Genomic DNA, 21,022 nt, shown 5'->3' on the forward strand with positions numbered 1-21,022 from the left:
TTTTTTACAGCTATTGTAGCCATGAGAAGAGCCCACAAACAGGAGCTCGAGAAAAGCAGACAGTTCCAGCAAATCAGGGAGAGGGGAGACGTCACGCAGCTGCATACTGAATATAAGTGAGTAACTACTGACACTTTGTTTTTTGTCCTTTGGACTTAAGATTTCAGAATATCTTACTCTTCTTAAGAAACAAGCATTTCTGTGGATGAAATGATGTATTCACTATGTCCAGATTACAACCAGTAACAATCTTTGGAAGCAGAACTCACCATTAAGCCAAGTTTCTGTCTTAAACTGAGATTACAACCAACTCATTTGAGGAGAAGAATTACTCTTTTCGTAACCCCGATTCTATTCATATTAAAGTAACACTACGTATGATTTACTCTGAGGTTCCCCCCACAGTTGGTAAACGGTATTGTTTGTTAAAACTGCCGCAAAATATGCCGTAAAAGTAGAATTTTTGTGGTACAGACATGAGACCAGAAGAAAAGTGTCAACATAGGTGATCAAAAATAATCTTCCATCCTACTTTGTGTCACTTTAAATGATGTTTGTTAATTGGCTAATTAACAAATTAGCAGATTGAAATGAAAACACATCCCCAGTTAACAGCTCATCTGTCTGGTTTAAAACTGCAACTGCATGAGCTGTAGCTGCAGACGCGTCAGGTTTCATGTGTCTGCTGATACCACAGCAACAACATGGACACAGCTGTGCATGTAATCATACTGTAAGAGCAAGGCCTGGATTATAGAGTTTTCTCATGTCTATGAGGTGAACTTAAATTCAAAACCCCGGGGGTCTCAAACTCAATTGACCTTAGGGACCACCGAGCATCCAGTCTGGTCAGGACTTCCGCTATTTATTACTTCAGCATATTAGAATGGTTGCTCACCCTATGGTATATTGTCATGATATTGCTTCTGCTTTGCCATCGCAGGACGGAGATCCAGTCATTGCACAAGGAGCTGGAGGCGTTGTCAGTTCAGCACACTGAAAAATGCCTGGAAAACTCTCAGCTGAGCCAAGAACTTCAGGACGAGAGAAGATCCTTGACACAATATCAAAAAGAAAACCAGGAGCTCGAAGAGAAACAGGTTTAGACATTTTCTTCTTACAGAAACCCTATCTTAATAATCGACATAATTGATAGAATAACCGTTGTTTGTGTGTGTGTGTGTGTCATAAGAGAGAGACAGATGAAATGTGTGAGCTACAGTTCCCGTTAAATGGGAAACAACCACATGTGAACGCACATCCATATGACTTCTATGAGATGGAGGTAAGTTCTGGAAATAAGAGTATTATTAGTATACAGTTTCACCCAATAAAGCCGCCTGCATGTTACACATTTAGCCATTAAATGTTTACTTAATCACTTTATTTATCATGTTACAGGTGATTCTGAGGGCAAGAGATGCAGAGATACAGTTCCTCAGACAGGAGGCCTGTTCACTCACGGAAGAGCTGAAGCTCGCTCGAAAGGTATTGACATTTTTGTTGCCAACTTTTTTTATATTCCTACATTTGTTTTGTTCTTCCTACTGATTTTTTTTCTTTTTGATATGCACTGAGGGTTGCACAACATCATCTCTATGTTTTCTAATGACACTTAAACCTTAGAACACAGAGCATGCTTTTCCATTACTATTTTAAAATGTCCAGTATATACAGAGGCTATAAGAATGTGCAATATAGAGTGTCTTATATCCTTTTTTCAGCACAACCTAGACAATCTGATGGGAAGAATAAAAATAAAAAGTACTCAAATTATTTAAAATCGGATTGAATTTGTGAAATTTGTAAATATGTCACAGTTCAAAGTTCTCTTGGCTCGTTTTTTATGAACAAAAACAAAAGAAAAACGGTGTCATTTTGTGACTTCTGCACAATACTTGCTGCTTTATATCACTGCTGAAAAACGCAATATAAAAATGAATCAACAACACATAAGACGACAATAAAAACCGACATATTTTAAAGCCTGAATATGTGACCTATAAACACACACCACCAGGATGTCCTTATAAGGAGTTGTGTATTATTCCCACTGCAAATTAACATGGGACACTATAGGGATACTAAGGGATAAAGATTTCGATTGTATTGTAAACAGAGATATTTTTTTCCGTAAATGTATAAACAAACGATTAGCCTGATAAATATACATTATTTACACAGTAAGAGTAACTCTGTGATTGTATGTCACTGTGTTGTATGTAACAGGACAAATTATATGCCCAGAACAAGCTGAAGGCTCTCTGCACGCACAACCAGGATGAGCTGCATCATCATCATCACGTCAACAATCACAACGACAATGTCAAGTTTGCCACTTGGTCTCCCGGCAGAGACGCATCAGGACAGAGCCTCAGTGAGACACTTTATCACTCTGTGTGTAAACACTAGAAAAGTGTGATAATAATAATATAAGTGAGAATTCAGATCACAAACAGTCACACAAGTCAGGTGTGAAATGAAAGATCTACACTAAAGAAGCAGTGGGACAATTTGGGAATCCAAACTGTATTATCATCTGTGTTCCACTCTCTGTTTCCTCAGAGGATTCCATGGCAAACACAAGTGAGGCTGCTTTTCTGAAGAAAACTGAACAATTATCACTCACATGTAAGAAGAGAGGAGGGAGGTCAAAGGTAAAAGTGCCCATTCAAACATTATGACAAATTAAATATAGCACACGGGAATATTAACAATATGGGATTTATAGGAAGGATAAAAAAACTCACCTTTGTCTCTGATTTTCTTTATGTGTGTTTGACTTGCAGAGTTTGAAAGATGGACTTTCAGCGCAAGAAAGAATGGAGCTCTTTGAGTCGTTGATCTGATGATGAAGAAGAAGAAGAAGAAGAAGAGAGAAATTCACAGGAGGTGTTTTTCATTTTACTGTGTCCGTGTGTAACATTTGTGGTTACATACTGTAATATGCATATTGTTACATTGTGAGCAACATTTATTTATATTACTTTGTTGTTCGAGTACAGCTACTCTAACAGAAGTAATGTGTGTGTGGACGTTAACCTGGTATTCCTTATGTTGTGGGGACCTAAATCTGTTTCCACAGTCACTTTATGAGGACTTGTCACACTTGTAACAACTTAAATGACTACATTTTTAGACAAAGACATGTTTTAAAGTTAAGGTGAGGTCAAGGTTCGGTTAAGGTTAGGCCAGTAAGTCTCCAGGAAATGCAAGTCAATGCAATGTGTGTGTGTGTGAGAGAGAGAGCATCAGAATTCCACAAGAGGGAGACATGAAACATTAACTTTTCTATATCAACATTCTCACCGTGTTTGTACTCTTTGTGCTCTAGTGTAACATAATTGTAGCACTAGATGAAGAGAGAGATTTATTTTAGCAAACAAGACCTAATCATTCTTTCTTATGAAATAACATTGTCTTTTATAAATAAAAAGCATCAAGTAATGTGCGCGACGTCACTGCGAGGCGGCACGGGCTCCCCTCAGATCACCCTGAAAGCCTAATAATTTCTGTGTAAATTATAAATAAAGGCTCCCAGTGTCCTCATGGATGAACTCCCATGTTGCTGTGTCACATTCTTAAAGAGGAATATGGCACCTCATTAAAATCAAACACTCGTATTTCCTTTCCTGTGAAAACCGAGTGTGAGAATTCGCTCATGTGACACGACCCAATACTCATGGAGGGAGAGAGGGAGAGCGAAGCCTACTAACGATAATTTATCACAGACACAGGCCTGCAGTGTTGAGGTTTTCTGGCTGTTTTAAGATATTTCAAACATATGTATATATCAGGCAAATCAGGCAAAGTCCATACAGTTGTATCTTTATCTACAAGGTTCACTAACATTAAAATAAATGAAGGTCAGTAACACGTTATAATAAGGGTCCATTAATTAACAGTAATTAGTACATTAAGCATTCATTTTCTGTTAATAATATATTAACAATCATTATTATGTATTACTTAGCATTGGGTAACATATTAGTTAATGCATTAATAAACAGTTCATGATTACTGCTCAAAAACAGTTAATAAATTAAGCATTAATAAAAGTTTAACACTGTAATTAGTTATCATTATGTATGGATTACTCAACAGTCAATATATTAGTAAGCCGTTAATAATGTCTCTAGTAATCATTCACTAATGGTGTTTATTTGGAGTGAATAAGCATTAAGTAACAGCTAACCAATGCATCTACTAATCATTCGCTATATGGTGTGCATGTTACCTGGACGAGCATTAATAAACAATTAATTTAGGTCTTAATTAATCATTTACTAATGCTGCGCTGTGTATGTCATCAGGTAGCCCTCATCTGACCTTATGCAAGGCATTGGTTAACATTAGTAATCTCACCTAACCCTTAATAAGTGCCTCATAAGCTTTAATTAACCATAGTTAACCATGACGGAATGCTTTTTGGACCCTTATCGTAATGTATAAACATGTATCCCTTAGGAAACGCATAACAGTGGTAAATAAGCATTACCTAACCACTATTATGTAGTAATAGTAGATGTAGAAATGTAGTTGAAGAAATCACAAGTATTTCTAATGTGTTACCCAAGTGATACATGTTTATAATTTACAATAAGGGTCCAAAAAGCATTCAGTAATGGTCAGGTTACTAATGTCAAGTAATACAGTATGTGGCTAGAAGGTAGGGAACTAATATTACCAAAATAAGGGAAAGCTCGACAACACCACCCTGGGAATTTCACCCAGGGAAGTACATCAATTAATGCACACAGGTTTGTGGTTACTCAGAGGGTTCCAAGTTAAAATACACCTTTTATTAAAGCGGACCTAAACTGGAAGTTCCAATTAACGCTGTTTTTTTTGGTGTTTTTTTGGTTTGACGAGAGCTTCAGTGAGGAGAGATTTCTGTCTGCTCGTTTCCAGAATTAGGAGGTTTTTGACCATAAAAACAAGTTAATGTATGTAAGTAGACCTCCATAACTCACATATATGTGCTATAGGACCACTTGATGGGAGCTTAAAATATTAATTGGTTCGAAAATATTAATAAAACTCATTCATACAAACAAAAAAAATAAAAATTAATAAATCAATAATCAGGGCTGAGGCCAAAGTGGATGGATGAAGGCTCGTGCAGGGGAGGGATCCACCAAAGGAAAACAACAAAATCACTGGGCACAGACACGTGTCAGATACTCTCTCTCAGTGAAGAAAACCAACACCCGGCAACACAGCAAGACAAGACGGGAGGATGTCACCACCAGGTCACCAGCACCGCCACCACTGGCCTACAGCAACTGAAAAGGGAGGGGAACAACAAATTAGTGGGGTTGCACAGAAAAGAAAGAAAACCTAGAGCCTATGAGAACGGGCAGGTCACAGGCTTAATCAACAAATATATCAATTAATAAATGCTCAATATAACAAAAGAGGAAGTTACAGAAAACAAAACAAAACTCCATTACATCATTTACAAAACAATTACCTGAATTAACTGGATTAACAAAATAGAAACATAAGCACATGGGTGTACTACAGGTTTTGTACCCTTATTGTAAAGTGTTACCGAAATGTTAATTGACAAGTTGTTCTCTTGTGGCTTACAATTTCTTTTTTATTAATATTTTTTCTTCTTTTCCCTGGAGTACTTTGTATGCATGATGCACGGTGTGTGTGTGTGTTTATATGTGCACCTGCAGGGTTTGCTCCAAGTCGAGCTGCCCCACTAACACACCCAGTCACGATGACTGATCAGTGGCTGGTGTGAAAACACCAGCACACCAGAGGTGCACCTGCTCAGACTGCAAAAATAAGTGGCCCATTTAGTCATGCAGAGATCAATTACAGGCCAAGGACAGGAGCTGCTCAGGCTGCTTTACCAATTACGCCTGCTCTCTGTTTGTGTTCTCGAATCACCGTGACCCGTGACAGCAGCTCAGAGTTAGTCTGGTTCACACTGTAACAAAATCAGGTTCACATGTGACATGTGACCCACGTGCAACTTGTTTTGTCAGTAGTTCCATGACAAGCTTTCTTTCTTTTTTACTTGTAATTGAGTAAAATTGTATCAAAATAGTGGTTCTTTTACTAGAGTAATTTTTCCACCTCTGTGTACAAGTATATACTTGTTTTTGTAGCCTTAGAATAAACCGACTTTGCTTTACGGGGGGCCGTCGTCTCACTGCGTTTCCACGGCAGCATAACGTACAATCTAGCCAGAGAGAGAGAGTGTGTGTTTCATGTTTTGAAATGGAAGCTTACTCTGCAAATGAAGAAGAACTAAATCTTTTTGTGGTATGTGAAGCATGTTTGCTGACATGATTGGAAAAGGGATGGTCTCTGTTGTCTGTCAGTCAGTCAGTCAGTCAGTCAGTCAGTCAGTCAGTGGAAGGCACACACAGACTTTTCACAAGGATCAGACCACCATGATGATTTTATTCTAATATCCCTGTCACAGTAAGAAATCTCAGTATTTGAATATATACATATGCTCCCATTTTCATGAGAACAGCAGAAAGTGTTCATTCATATTTTTTTTAGTACACGTCTGACACTGAGGGACTTTGCACAGAGCGAACATGGCCTGTGTGTGTGTGTGTGTGCTGAGAGCACTTTATTATCATGAAAGATGATGTTAATGAGTCTCCTCTGGAGCATTTGAGCTAACTGGAGCAGGGTGGTTGCATTATAGCTTACTTAAAAAAAAAAAAAAAAAAAAAAAAAGTCTTCTGTATCTATAACTTTAGCGTGTCTTCCTTTATCATTTTTAGTTCGTATAATGCCTAACCTGGGATATTATCATTATCATTATCATTATTACGATTATTGGTAGAAATAGTGTTTTTCAGGGATGTGACCGAAAAATTAAGTGTAATTAATGTGGGATGCAACCACTGGAACTGAAATAGTAATCAGACCAGAGGTCTCAAACACGTGGCCCATCACTTAATATCAAGTTACAATGAGTTATTGCTGTGTGTTTTTTGTATTAATAGATTCATTTTGCGTCATAAATGCATTTATATTGTGAACTATTTATCATTCAATATCAAAACAAAAACTTTTATTTTGAAACTATATGGAATATCATCATACATATAATAAATATTGTTATTTTTTTCCCAAAAGGTTTGACCTTTTTCCACTTGAATGGCCCCCTTTACTGACCAAACTACACTTTTAGAAATAAGAGTTCCAAAAGGGTCCTTCATGGAACCATTTGTTTCAGGTTCTTGGTAACACTAATGGTTCCATTAAGAACCTTTAAAACACCTTTCCTGAATAAAGGGTTTTAAAAGGGTTCTTGGTGGAATGCTCCAAAAGGGTTCCAGGTTCTACCTGGAGCCAAAAAGGGTTCTCCTATGAGGACAAGCCGAAGAACCTTAAATGGTTCTACTTAGCACTTTTATTTCTAAAGAGTGTAGATACTCATTTGATTTTGAGACCCCTTGAAGTCCAACTGAATCAAAACATTTCTTACTTGGAAACACTGTAAAAGTATGTACTTTTATATCCCAGACACAGTGAGCGGTGTGAGTGGCAGCACTGCTGCTAACAGTGAAGGAAACAAACAGTTACACCTGCCATGCTCCTGATCCAGTGCCACTCAAGCTCATGTCTAGTCTCGCTGAGCTTCGAGTAAACATCCTGTGCTCCTCAACATGACATAACACTTGAAATGAAATGAGACGAGTGTGTGTGTGTGTGTGTGTGTGTGTGTGTGTGTGTGTGTGTGTGTGTGTGTGTGTGTGTGTGTGTGTGTGTGTGTGTGTGTGTGTGTGTGTGTGTGTGTGTGTGTGTGTGCTGACAATCTGAAAGGTGATCAAACCCTGTGGTGTGGCTGAGCCTGGTCGTCGCTGTGCCGCTACAGTGAGGCGGCCTTTAAATAACTCACAGGACAACGTACTGGTTGGACTCTGGGCTCTTTCTGACCTGAAAGCACACTTCACAACCCCCTCTGGTCCTCTGTGCCCTGACTTTAAGACCTGGTATTACAGTAACAGTTACATAATGACACACACACATGCTAACCTTAGTGAAAGCTCCATTGTTTCCCTTCAGGAGAAAATTATCAACACTATCCACATCTGTCTTCAGCTTCCGCTTGTATTTTAACAAATCTCCACTGCAAACCATTAATTTTCCTCTCCCTTGGTTGAGATGTTTTTGAGAGGTGCAATGAGGCTTTTTTTTTAAAGATTCATTAATGTTGAGCATTTCTGACTCATGGCAGCTACAGTCTGTCCCACACAAGAGGATCATTTGGGCCACATTTGGGTTTCCGATCTGGTTTTTCCTTAGATTCCATATAAAGGTTTGAAATGTGCCGTATCAATAATGTTTATTATTTCAAGATACATCCAGCAATATTTAAGCTTAAGATCTTAAGAAAAATCTGGGTCATCTATTGTGACCTTAATGAACTTTAAATAATATTTAAAGTTCATGTTCACGCACAATGCGTTTGGATTTATTTAAAACAAGAAATAAAAACTATGTACTAAAAACTAGTACATCCACAGATCCAACAGCACTAACTATCACAAAGATAAAATCTTAGTCATATAATAATATGAAAGCTGATGCTCGGACTGACTTCCTTCATCATATTGCAGCGTCACACTCTCTGTGGTGGCCTCCATTTAAGTTGTTTGAGGACACCAGGACACACAACAAAACCAAAGCTCACAGAAGAATTACAAACTGTTGCATGAACTGCCATGAGATTTAGTACAGACACTCATCGTGTCCAGATCCTTCAGACTATGGTGAGACCTTGATTATTTATTTTCATTCAACACTTTAAATTCTTTGAAATAAAAATGTTCAGTCAAATTTGCTTTCCATGCTGGCCAAAATGGAGAGCACAACACCCACTCAGTGATCTGTTCAGTGTAAATGACAAAAATAGAGACAACATAACAGAGTACACAAGTGTGAATTACTTGTAACACCTCTTCCCGTGTAGGTAGATAAGTGAAAAGTGTTGAAATGGAAAATCTGTTCAGCGAATGTGTTTATTTCCTGGTCCATCCCAGTGCACATCAGTCCTGAGGATAAATAAATAAAAAAAATCTGTTACCTCTTTCAACTCTGAGCATTGTTGATCAGTGTTGGTGCAACACTTGGTAAGGGAAGAGCACGTAATTTCCAAATGCCAAGCATCTACAGTGACACTGTGAAAGGGAGGGGGAGGACGAGCGCTGAGCAGTGAGCAATAGTTCACTTGATGTGGGATACGGAGTGGGATCTGCAGCAGAATGAGATCAGATAGCAGATTTACCAAGAGTGTGAGACATGAACGCAGAGAGGCTTCCATGACTCCGAAATCAGCTGCAAGGCACTGACTTTTTCAACAAATTGGACCCGAGAAGTCCCATTCAAGGGTCAGAGTTATTACTTCAGCGCTTTAGTAAAGAAATGTTCTACTTTTGATAGAATCTGGATACCTGGATATCAACATTTTTGAAGAACAGCAATAGAAGACATTCTAATGTTCTCCTCCGTGAGTAGAGAAAGGGACACCGACATGAAGGTTCCCTGTAGCCTTCTGCTGTCGTGCCTCAGGAGGACAAGGTGGTTCTACCCGTAACAGAAGAGAAGAACTCGAGGAAGAGAAACATGCAGCAGTTTGGCTAAAAGACTTGGGAGATCTGGAAGAAAAGCAAAGCTGGACGTCAACATCGACTAGAAACACCTGCACACAAGGTAAGATGATAGAGAACGCCTCGCGTCGCCATGTCGACACCTTCCATAGATTGAGTGATAAACAACAGTGATAAACGACACCAGAGGAACAGGCTTATCTCTGCTCTGGTGTTTAAGATCACAGCCCAGACGGCAACTGAACACAGAATATTAGATATTATTATGATCTAATCTTGGATATTTTACGTTCCTGCTTCCTAGCAACCAGAGGATTGAGAAAACAGCAGCTACTTTTGGAAAAAAACAAACAATCACAGGAACAAAATCTGTGACCATTATTGTCTGTACTCTGCTGTACAGCTGAAGGACTAAAAACAAAACAAATGTTTACTTGAATTTCTTTACATGCAAGTCTCAAATCTTCACTGAAAGTGTTTATTACATTAATCCTCTACTGCTGGATTATCTGCTGTATATTCACAGTATTAATGTCTGTCTATACATAGATATGGAGTATCGGGGGGGTGGGGGGGACCTGCTGCACAGCTGCCTTTTCTGACCCCATTACAAGGTTTCTGATGAACCCTAGTGGTTTTCCAGCTGTACCTTTCTAACTGTCCTCTCCTTTTTAACTGCTATTTCCCCCCCCAAAAAAATTAAACAATGAAAATCTTTGTGATGCCGTATCAGAATGAGTTTCCATATCAATGATCCGATTATCAGTTTTTCCCCAGAGACTCACGAGCCACAAATGTTCCCAGACAGTCAGATGTGACAGATCTAATATAATGTAAAAGATGTAAAAAAGAAATGTGGTCTTACCACAATTTATATCATGAATTAGGTCACAATGATTTGGCATCTTTTAAAAGTGGGTCTCTATATAAAAAAACCAACAGTGATCTACAGTATAAAATTAAACACCTTACCGCTGATCCACTTATAGCCAGTTGCTGAACAACATAATTTTATGACGTATGGACGCAGGTCCAGTGTTTCCCCATAGGTTCCTTAGAGTCTGCACTATTTAACGACCAGAACTGATTTTAGTTCAATCAGAGCGAACTGCAGCCAGACTCGGAGCAGCTGGCTGAACCTCAACTGTGTAATTGCAAAACAGGTTTGCAGAAAATTAAGCATAATTCCAAAGGGGAACAGAAATAATGCCTCATTTCAAATATCTTCATAGAATGGATCATAAAGGACACAATTATTAATTTAATGCCACAAAAGGAAGAAAAAACATAACATAACACTCTATGCATGACGATGTCAGATTGCTAGTGCACAAATTTGACATTCTCGTCATGTAGTGAAAAGTCTCGTCCATCAGAACGAGCAGATATGAAGACTGCTTGACTTTTTGTCACTGTGAGGTTGACATTTGTGTTTTTAAGTAAAACATGCCATAAAATCTAAAGGTGTATTATGTAATAAATCTAAAGCAACTTGCGTTAAAATCCTCCTAATATGTCACAGAGACTCAGGAATAATGTTCATATAACAAACTGAACTCACCAACAACAACAGTACAGCCAAAATATTCGCAGAAAAAAAAAAACTTTTGCAGACAGCAAATAATGTTTATGTTTTGAAATCATGTTTCGGCATGAGGCGCCACCTACCGCCGTCTACCAATCATTGCAGTCAATAGAGTCTCAGCTTCAGAGCAACCACGGGTTGCCAGTTACGTCTGAGCTACAATGGAAGTTAAATTCAAAATACAAGACCTCGGTATTTTGAATTTGAGTGTAGTAACCGTTTTTGGCCACATTCTTACATATGTCGCCTTTAAGATTATGCAAGATAAATTGTTCAAACGTTGTTCATTCCTCAAGTGTAAGATTAATCGTTAAAAAGAGAAAAACGCCATGGGACTTAGAAACCCATAATTCCCAAATGCGACATATTTTAAAATGTATTTTAATGTTTATTTAACAGGGACGATACATACAACATTGCCACAGAAAATGGGAAAATGCGATGCATATAAGACGTCTAGCTTCAGCTAATTTGCAGTCTTTGTCTCTGGTCAGGCTTTAGAATAGAATAAAATATTCTGAACACAATAAATGCAATTATACAAAGGTAGTGGATAATACAGTGAATAGGTACAAATAAACACTTAGCATTAAACATAGAATAAAGATTATTGCTATCATCTGCAAAAAAAACTACAGGTTTTATTATCTAGTCTAAGAACAAACACAGAGAAAATAATAATAAAAGAGAGAAATAATAGCCGTGATGTGCCGTGACGTCGGGACAAACAGGATAAAGTCTCGTCTTTTTCCAAACAGTATTTCCACTCATGGAGAGGATGTTATTGATTATTACGCCGAGGTTGTTTCTTCAAAGATAACCAACTCTATGCTCCATTTTCCGTATCATTATCTAATTCAGAATCAGAGCGGAATCACCCAGCCTCATCACACTACTCTACACTGACTGTGATAGTTGTGCCAGCTGGAGGAAACAGGGGATACGTCAAAATGGCAGGGCATTGGATTAGCTGGCTATTTCTGTACCCTGTTGATCAGAGAGAGAGAGAAAAAAAAACTCTTTATACACCAGAGTTTTCCCAAAGGGAGAAATGGAGCGAAGATGGAAAATCACACGTTACTTTACAGCATAAGGTGATAATCTAGTAATAGGGAGCTAATATTATGACTATATAATCTTATTTTTATTGCTAGTTAATGAGGATTACTACAAATAACCAGCATTATGGAAAGCTAATGGGCCCAGTGTGTTTGGCTGGAGGATATTGACCCATGTTACATGATCTCCTTGAGATCAGGCTGGATTAACAGGACATATTACGTCTAATTAACAATGAAGTGAGATTAAAAATATATATATATATTTTCATGAGGAGCAACACAATCAGCAGACGCACGAGTATAAATAATCATTAGATTGGACAAGTGAACACTGCTAATTTTTGTAACTACATTAACTCCAGGAATCATACATTTGTAATCAAGTTATTTCTGTTTTAATTAAGTTCCTTATTCATCATTGAAAGCTGCAGGCTGTCAGGACCTAACAAACTAATTTAGCTTGCTTTTTGGTGTCGAAATGTTCATAATGAAGACAATTAATATGCGTGTGTGTGAGAAGTTGAGAAGCAGGAGAATAAAAACAAACATGTATGACTTGTTGAAATTAGCTGAGAAATGTACTGTAGGAAGGAACCAGCGACCAAAGAATGACAGAAGAAGAAGATGATGATGATGATGATGATATAGTAATTAAGAAAACAGATATGCTGACTCAGCATTCACGACTGATAAAGGAACCTTGCACCTTGAACAATAAGGACTTTTATTTAGTCCAGACGTAGTTTCACGCTGCTAAACTATGGTCAAGTGGAAGGGAATTGGGCTTGTAACCCCCTGAGGAAAGTACCCAACCACCATTGCTCCCCAGGCTCAGATCAGTGCTGCTCACTGCACGTGGTGAAATGCAGAGGTCAAATTCACTATTATGCAAAGTAAAACGATTCTAAATCTGATTGCTATGGGTAAGATGTTCAAAAACATTAAAAATGATTATAGTTATGATAGTCTATTTATTTTCCTCTCAGCGATTATGTACACTGTAGCAGCGTTTCCCAAACTTCTCATATGGAAACCCACTGTTCACAGATTACAACACATTTCACAATACAAATCATGACAGGAGCAAACGTGTGCATCACATTTCTGACAATTTAGTTGCCATTGATACCTATTTAAAGGTGCATTATGTAATAAATCTAAAGCAACAGGCCATAAAATCCTCCTAATATGTCACAGAGACTCAGGAATAATGTTCATGTAACATACTGTACAGTACAGCCAAAATATTGGCAGAAAAAAAAAATCATGTTTTTGTTTTGAAATCATGTTTTGGCATGTGGCGCCACCTACTGCCGTCTACCAATCCTTACAGTCAGTAGAGTCTCAGCTGCCGAGCTACCACGGGTTGCCAGCTACGTCTGAGCTACAATGGCGGAGAAAACAAAACCTGAAAGACCTCAGTATTTTGAGTGTAGTAACCATTTTTTTACATATGTCACCTTTAAGTAAAGCTGGAAAAACAAAACTGAGTCATTCTCAGTCTCTGAGAATGTGCTATCATGTGGACAGATGATAGATATTAATATTTTACCATTGTTGTCTTGACAGGAAACGGGCCGTTGCGCCTCATCTCTGAAGACACCAAACCTGTGTTGGACGGCGTTTTCTGCGAGCGGGGTCAGTTTATGAGCCGGGCTGAAAGTGTGAAGCCACGTGGCTGTGGCCCCTGAGGCATGAGTGTGGGAAGGGCCCACCAGCAAAGCGTTGTGTCCTCTGAGGAAGAAGGCCTGAGGCTAAGTAACATGCCGGCTGTGGGCAGCTTTGGCAATGGCAAGATTCACACGAGACGTAAATACCACGGCCGGTTTGTCAGCAAGACCGGACAGTGCAATGTCCATTTCTCAAACATGGGGGGGAAGTCGCAGCGGTACATGTCAGACATTTTCACGACGTGTGTGGACATACGCTGGCGATACATGTTCCTGCTGTTCAGCCTGGTGTTCGTGGTGTCCTGGTTAACATTCGGATTGGCGTTCTGGGTCATCGGCCTTCTACACGGTGACATGGAGCGTCGCAGCGAGGACGACAGTTTTGTTCCTTGTGTCTTGCAGGTCAACACGTTCGTGGCGGCCTTCCTGTTCTCCATCGAGACCCAGACGACTATCGGCTATGGCGCGCGCTGTGTGACGGAGGAGTGCCCCGCTGCTGTGTTCATGGTGGTCTTTCAGTCCATCATGGGCTGCATCATCGACGCCTTCATGATTGGCGCCATCATGGCCAAGATGGCGAGGCCCAAAAAGCGCGCTCAGACTCTGCTGTTCAGCCACAACGCCGTCATCGCGCTACGTGACGGCAAGCTGTGCCTCATGTTCCGGGTCGCAAATCTAAGGAAGAGCCACATCGTGGAAGCTCATGTGCGCGCCCAACTGGTCAAACCCCGTATCACGGAGGAGGGCGAGTACATCCCTCTGGACCAGATTGACATGAACGTGGGCTACGACAAAGGCATAGACCGCCTTTTCCTGGTTGCACCCATCACTATCATACATGAGATTGATGAAGAAAGTCCACTGTTTGGCATCAGCAAGCAAGATCTGGAATTATCTGACTTTGAGATCGTAATTATACTTGAAGGGATGGTGGAGGCCACAGCCATGACGACACAGGCGCGCACCTCCTACCTGTCCTCCGAGATTTTGTGGGGCCACCGCTTTGAGCCCATCGTCTTCGAGGAGAAGAGCCGCTACAGGATAGATTATGCCTACTTTCACAAGATATTTGAGGTACCGTCCACGCCGAGGTGCAGCGCGAGAGAAATGGAGGAGAGAAAATTCCCAACATCTGGTGCCAACTCCTTCTGCTACGAGAACGAGCTGGCCTTCATCAGCAGGGACGAGGAGGAAGAAGACGGCAAAGAGGAAGACTCGTCGATGCTGGTGAATGCACAGACTTCTCCTTGAGGTGAGCAAATGTCCTCTGATAGAGAAGCCCGGATGTAACCTTTGCTTGTTTTTGAACGCAGAGCAATGCGGTCGTCTTGTGAGGAGCCCTATGACCTGTCACATGACTGACGCGAGGACACCGCAGAAGAAGATGCTGCAGGTGGAGGACCAGCACGACAAAACTCAAACTCATCACATTTCTCACTGGATGAGATGACGGGGCGTTCTGCTTTCCCCGAGGCGGCTATCGAGCTTTATCGAACGCAAACAAAGCAGCCACGTGTCAATTTGCAAATCCTGTAGGAAAATAAAGTGCATGACAATAGCATAGTTTTATAATAGACTATTTTTGAGAAACGTTTGACAATTTTGGTCGAGCTTTTTGTAGGTGAAGTTCACAGGCATATGTAGAATATCACGCATGTGGAGTGAAACTGACACAAATCCTGGGAATACAAACTCGTCTGATAGATGCGTAGTTGCACAGAAGAGTGGATCTGATCTTAATGATGTAACTTACAATGTGAACAGGAAGACTCTAAATAAGTCTGTTTCATTCTTTGTCATTTAGACTTTGATAAACTTTGATAGTTTAGTGTACAACAGACTGGAGACTACATGTAACTTTGGAGACGCATGAAAAGTTAGTTATTTTCCGTTACTCACAGGGAAAACTATACTTTACATTACAGAACACAGGAAATGAAATTTGCCCGTTAGACTCTTCTTAATTCACAAAAAGGTGTGAATTTTGCACTTTTAACCTGAGGAAACAAGACTTCTTTCACGATAAGGATTCACATTAAGTCATCCTAGCTCAGCAAAACAGTCTTTTGCTATGGAGAACACTGGAACACTGTTTGCGTCCAAGTGATTAGTGTGTGAGAGTGCTTCGCTGCTGCTTGGCAACAGCAGAGTTGCCAAATTGCTGCTGGCGTCTCATGCCGCAAAGGCGAGCGACCACGAACATAGACTGCATATGAAAAAGGATGAAGTCTTCTGGTTTGAGTTGTAGGACAGAAGGAGCAGTTAAGCTACAGGGGAGGCGACTTCAAAACCCCTCGTTTGAAGAGAAGACTGTGGGGAAATTAGAAGACTTCTCACTTGATTTCTAATATTCAGCGATAACAATTGAAATGCTCATGTCAATTCCCTGATGGACAATGATTTCAGTCACTCTTCTTCAGTAGAACATGATGATGCAAATCATACAAAATGGACAATGAAGTGATTCACAGCCGGTATCGTCCATCTGTGTATTTCCGGTTTTAAAAACTGACATGGTGCGGGTCAACCTTGATGAGTTTGTTTTGCAACCGTAACACTATGAGAAAGTCTGTAATATATTTACTTCTCTCTGATATGAAGTTACAAAGAAAAACGCTATATGAATATATTTGCCATATATTAACTATGCAATGGAAAATAAACTCCTACACTCTTAGAAATAAGGGTTCCAAAAGGGTCCTTCTGAGGTTCTACTTGCAACCATTTACTTCTGAAAAACCCTTTCCCGAAGAAAGGGTTTTTCAAGGGTTCTTGATAACACTAATGGTTCCATTAAGAACAATTTTGATCCAGAGAACCCTTTAAAACCCCTTCCCTGAATAAAGGGTTTTAAAAGGGTTCTTGGTGGAACCCTCCAAAATGGTTCTATTGGAGCTAAAAAGGGTTCTCCCATGAGGCCTAGCCGATGAACCTTATATGGTTCTACTTAGCACTTTTATTTCTAAGATCGTAGAACATTATGGAGAGGTTGTGATTGCTGCAACAGAGCGATTTCATACGGACTCTTCTCTTGTAAACATGCAAACACAGCCCCATTTGAAGGCAGCATAATTTACGACCGAAGGTAAATCCAGTAAGTCTACGACGCTCATGTTTGCAGCTTGTGTTAAGAGCTTACAAACCCATTCTCCACATAACTTGCTGTTGACATCAACGTCCACAAAATACCATTTGGTGAAATCCAAATCTTAACAGTCCTGCTGCTCATTGTCCCACGTGTTACATCATAGTCTTACAACACAGTGATTACCATGTGGTCATTTGAAACGTAGCTCAGTTCTTTGCAGATATAATGTGTTTCAAACAGAACAAAAAAAACAACAACAACAACAACTGTGGACTGTATTTCACCTACAAGGCCTTTTCCCCCTTTTTAAATCTATTTCTGAATAGGGTGCAACAAGCAGTCTTAACGTCACCCATAAGAATCATAAGAATTTTGAAGCCCCCCAACTGTCAACTGCAGCCAGATTCTTGAATACCAGCTGTCAATCACACTGGTGTCGATTCATATGTGCTGTGCTTTATCATCTGTTTTTCTCTAGGTCAGGACAAGGGTGTTTCTGCATGGTGTTTTCATGTTCTCTCCGTGTGTGTGTGTGGGTTTTCTCCGGGTTCTCCAGTTTCCTCCCACAGTCCAAACACATGCAGATTAGGGGATTAAGACAAATTGGACACTCTGAATTGACCGTGTGAGTGTGAGTGTGAGAGAGGATGGTTGTTTGTTGTTTGCTTACCCCGCCTTTCGCCCCATGTCCGCTGGGATCGGCACCAGCGCCCATCGCGACCCTCATGTGGATGATAAAGCGGCAGAAGATGAATGGATGGGGCCAAAATTCACAAAATGGGCATCATGCTGTACTGAAGAAGACCTGAAAGTAGGGACTGATACAAAAAAAAAACATAGACTTAGAGGAAACAGGAAGATTTCATTGATTTTCTATATATTCTATACATTTTATTTTATAGTAACACTTTATATTAAGGAACACATATTCACTATTAACTAGGTGCTTACTAACATGCATATAAGTAGCATACTAGTCCTTTATTAATAAATATTAAGCACATATTAACACCTTATTTAGGAAAAATCTTAATTAATGTCATAATAGAGGTAGAATAAGGTGTTTTATATTTACTAATAAAGGGCTAGTATGCTACTTATTTATGTTAGTAAGCACCTAGTTAATGGTGAGTATGTGTTTTCTGAATATGAAGAGTTACCCATTATAAAAGTGCAGTATAAAAGGTATAAAAGTGCAGGAAGAAGAATTTTTTTATTTTTTTTTACTGAAAATTACTTTTGGAGGTCCTAAAGTTAGATTACAGGTCATCCAGATGCAAATACACAACACACTTTATAACACATCCCTTCAAGCATTTAAAAGTTGATTTAAACACATGACTCTTGAATGTAAATAGGTCTCCTTTCTTTGACCAAAATATATCTAAAAAAATAAATAATTAAGCATGCAGTAAATGCAAGTTTAATGTATTGATAATGTCATTATAGATATTATTAATAGGACGTAAAGTAATTAGGTTATTAGGTCAGACTTTGACCCAGTTTCCCTCCACATACAATATTTCAAAGTAAAAGCTTCACACTTATGTGGGTTAAGTTTTACACTGGTCTGCCTTTTCAGCAAACTTCACGTTTGTATTTATATATATATCTTGCTGACTTGTGCTGAAAACATCAGAATAGGCTTGTTCCAGAAAACAAGCGGCAGTTTGCAACGAGCGCAGGACCAAGGACTTCCTGTGCATGTGCGAGAGTATAGCGAAGGACTGTTATTTGTACATTTGACCTTTGACCGTGTGTGTGGGAATAAACACACAATGTAGATCAATGTAAAAAAGAAAAAAGAAAATCTAATCTGTGTTGACGTCATCCCTTTTCTGGGCAAAGCTGTATGTAAACTGGAAACACTGTCTTTGCTTGAATCTACCGATTCGACTGACTTTCACCTCTTTGCCGTCGTTGTCGTCGTCGTCTTCCACTAAAGGCATTTAAAGCAATCGTGACTCTAAGTTGCACTTTACTCTTTTCTCCTCCTCCAATTTGTTGTGTGAGACAACAGTTTATGACCTGACAGGTAAAGTAAAGCAGTCTGTCTGTCAGCTACCACAATAAAACACTTCTCACAACGTCAACCGTTTCCCCTTTTTCCTTCATGACGGCCACACACTAACTGTATAGTCTATAAGTGCAGCGAGAAGGTAAAGTGAGGGAGGAATGGACTGTAATACATGGCGTGGATGTTGTGGTGCTCTATCTGGTTGGGGTCAGAGGTGTTTTCTTTCACTATTATGCAACCATACAAACACATCTTTGCAAATGTACAGTACACACGCACACACACACACACAAGACTTGGCAATCCCAGTTGATTTCACTGCCCTGCAACCTTCATCACTGGAAAAGAAATCAGAAACACGTGAGCAGAGAGAGCACCACGGGAACCGAGCTAAGAACTGAGTGTATATATGGTGAATAATGTGACGAGTGAAATTGAATTTACATAGGGTAAAAGTGTTGGGTAACACTGTTTTTGCCCTTCTTCCTAATTCTACTAATAGAAAAAGTAAAAATCCATACATTTGAGTCAATCATCATTGTTTCCTGTCGGCTAAAGAACCGAATGTTAATCTGTTATTGTGACAACAGCAAATCCATCACAGTGACATGTAAGAGAATATAATGAGACCCTCCACGGCATCCATTTTTACAGTAGGTCACAGTAGCTGTAAATCATCAAACTGATGATGACTGTTTCAGCTCCCCTTTCTTGATTTTCTTTCAGGTATTTATATCCGACAGTAAACTTTCTCACTTTAACAGTGCCGCGTCTCTCTCAGAGCTGAGAGTAAACTGGGATGTTTCTCGCCCACTCTCCAGTGTTGGAGGATGAGAAGCCGCGGAGGGTCAGTCTTTCCAGCATGCAGAGTGGGCTGTTGAAAGGCAAATTTGGCTTTAATTGCAGCAGCGCTATTCTTTGCCACTTTCCCACAGCTGCTTGAAGGAGGCGGAGGGTGGAAAAAAAAAAAGTAACGTGATGCAACAGCTGTGCCACGCTTTTCTCCAGATATTATTTTAGACCTATATACTGTAGATACATGGTGCTCAAACTGTGGTACGTATACGACCAGTGGTACACGAGCTTCCTCTGGTGGTACTGTTCTATACCAGAAAATGAGCAGGTCTTTACTGAGTTGCTAGGTTTATGCTCAGGAATGTAAGTCTCTCATTAAAGAAGGCCAAATAATGAGTTTTTCTCTTACAAGTATGTATATAATGTTTTTCTGGTGATGTGATAATTATCCACTGCGGCTCTAAAGCAGACACACTTCCACTGGCACATATGCTGTATGTTTTCCTGATTTTAAACAAAAGACTCGTGGAAGGTCACGATGTGTATACACGACCCACAGGTTGGAAGTCGTGAATGCTGGTCAATGGTCACCAGTGCGCGCACACCAGTGTCTGTTTTATGTCTGTGAGTTATTTGGCATGTAGAAAGTCTCACCGTCCAGCTGAGCTCGTCACTCAGTCGCAGATCTGACTGCTCCAGTCCTGACTCCTGCAGATGTCTAGGATTTGATTACAGCAACAGGCTGATTGGATTACAGGAGGCACGACAGCAAACTACAGAGCAACGGGAGCAGCTTCCTGTCGGCCTGACCTGATGCCATGACACGATCAAGGAAACAGACAAAAAATGTGATTAAATATTGTTTTATATGTGATGCAAAATATATGTAATAATGTTGTTTTAGACGTGTCCACACCTACCTTTTTCACCTGATGTCAGCTGGGATTGGCACGATAAAGCGGTAGAAGATGGATGGAAGGATGGCTTTTGTCCATAATTTCAAATCTTAAAAGAAAAAGACAACAAAGCAAATACAATTATTAGCAAAATGCATAAACATGTGTGTTTTAATTGACATACAGGAACATTAGTTGTGCTTTACTCACCAATAAGACACTTTTCTGTAGTGGTAATATAATAGGGAAAAAAAGTTATCAACAGCCCTTGCATACATTTAGACTTGGATCTTTTTAATACAACTTATATAAACAGA

The 21,022-nt window shown here is 39.7% G+C and overlaps 1 protein-coding gene across 2 annotated transcripts; it reads left to right on the forward strand.

Annotated features, from left to right (window-relative positions):
- Positions 1–9,261: 9,261 nt before the first annotated feature.
- Positions 9,262–19,067, forward strand: kcnj12b (potassium inwardly rectifying channel subfamily J member 12b). 2 transcript variants are annotated; one of them, XM_083896055.1, is made up of 3 exons: positions 9,262–9,696; positions 13,809–15,161; positions 15,223–19,067. In XM_083896055.1, exon 2 carries the CDS (start codon positions 13,934–13,936, stop codon positions 15,158–15,160), a length of 1,227 nt encoding a protein of 408 aa, XP_083752181.1. In that variant the 5' UTR covers positions 9,262–9,696; positions 13,809–13,933; the 3' UTR covers position 15,161; positions 15,223–19,067. The 2 variants fall into 2 exon arrangements, with proteins under 2 accessions (XP_083752181.1, XP_083752182.1); XM_083896056.1 differs by having other exon boundaries at positions 13,809–15,136.
- The last annotated feature ends 1,955 nt before the right edge of the window (positions 19,068–21,022 follow it).

This window comes from Microchirus variegatus, assembly GCF_963457635.1.
Source record: "Microchirus variegatus genome assembly, chromosome: 10".
NCBI lineage: Eukaryota > Metazoa > Chordata > Actinopteri > Pleuronectiformes > Soleidae > Microchirus > Microchirus variegatus.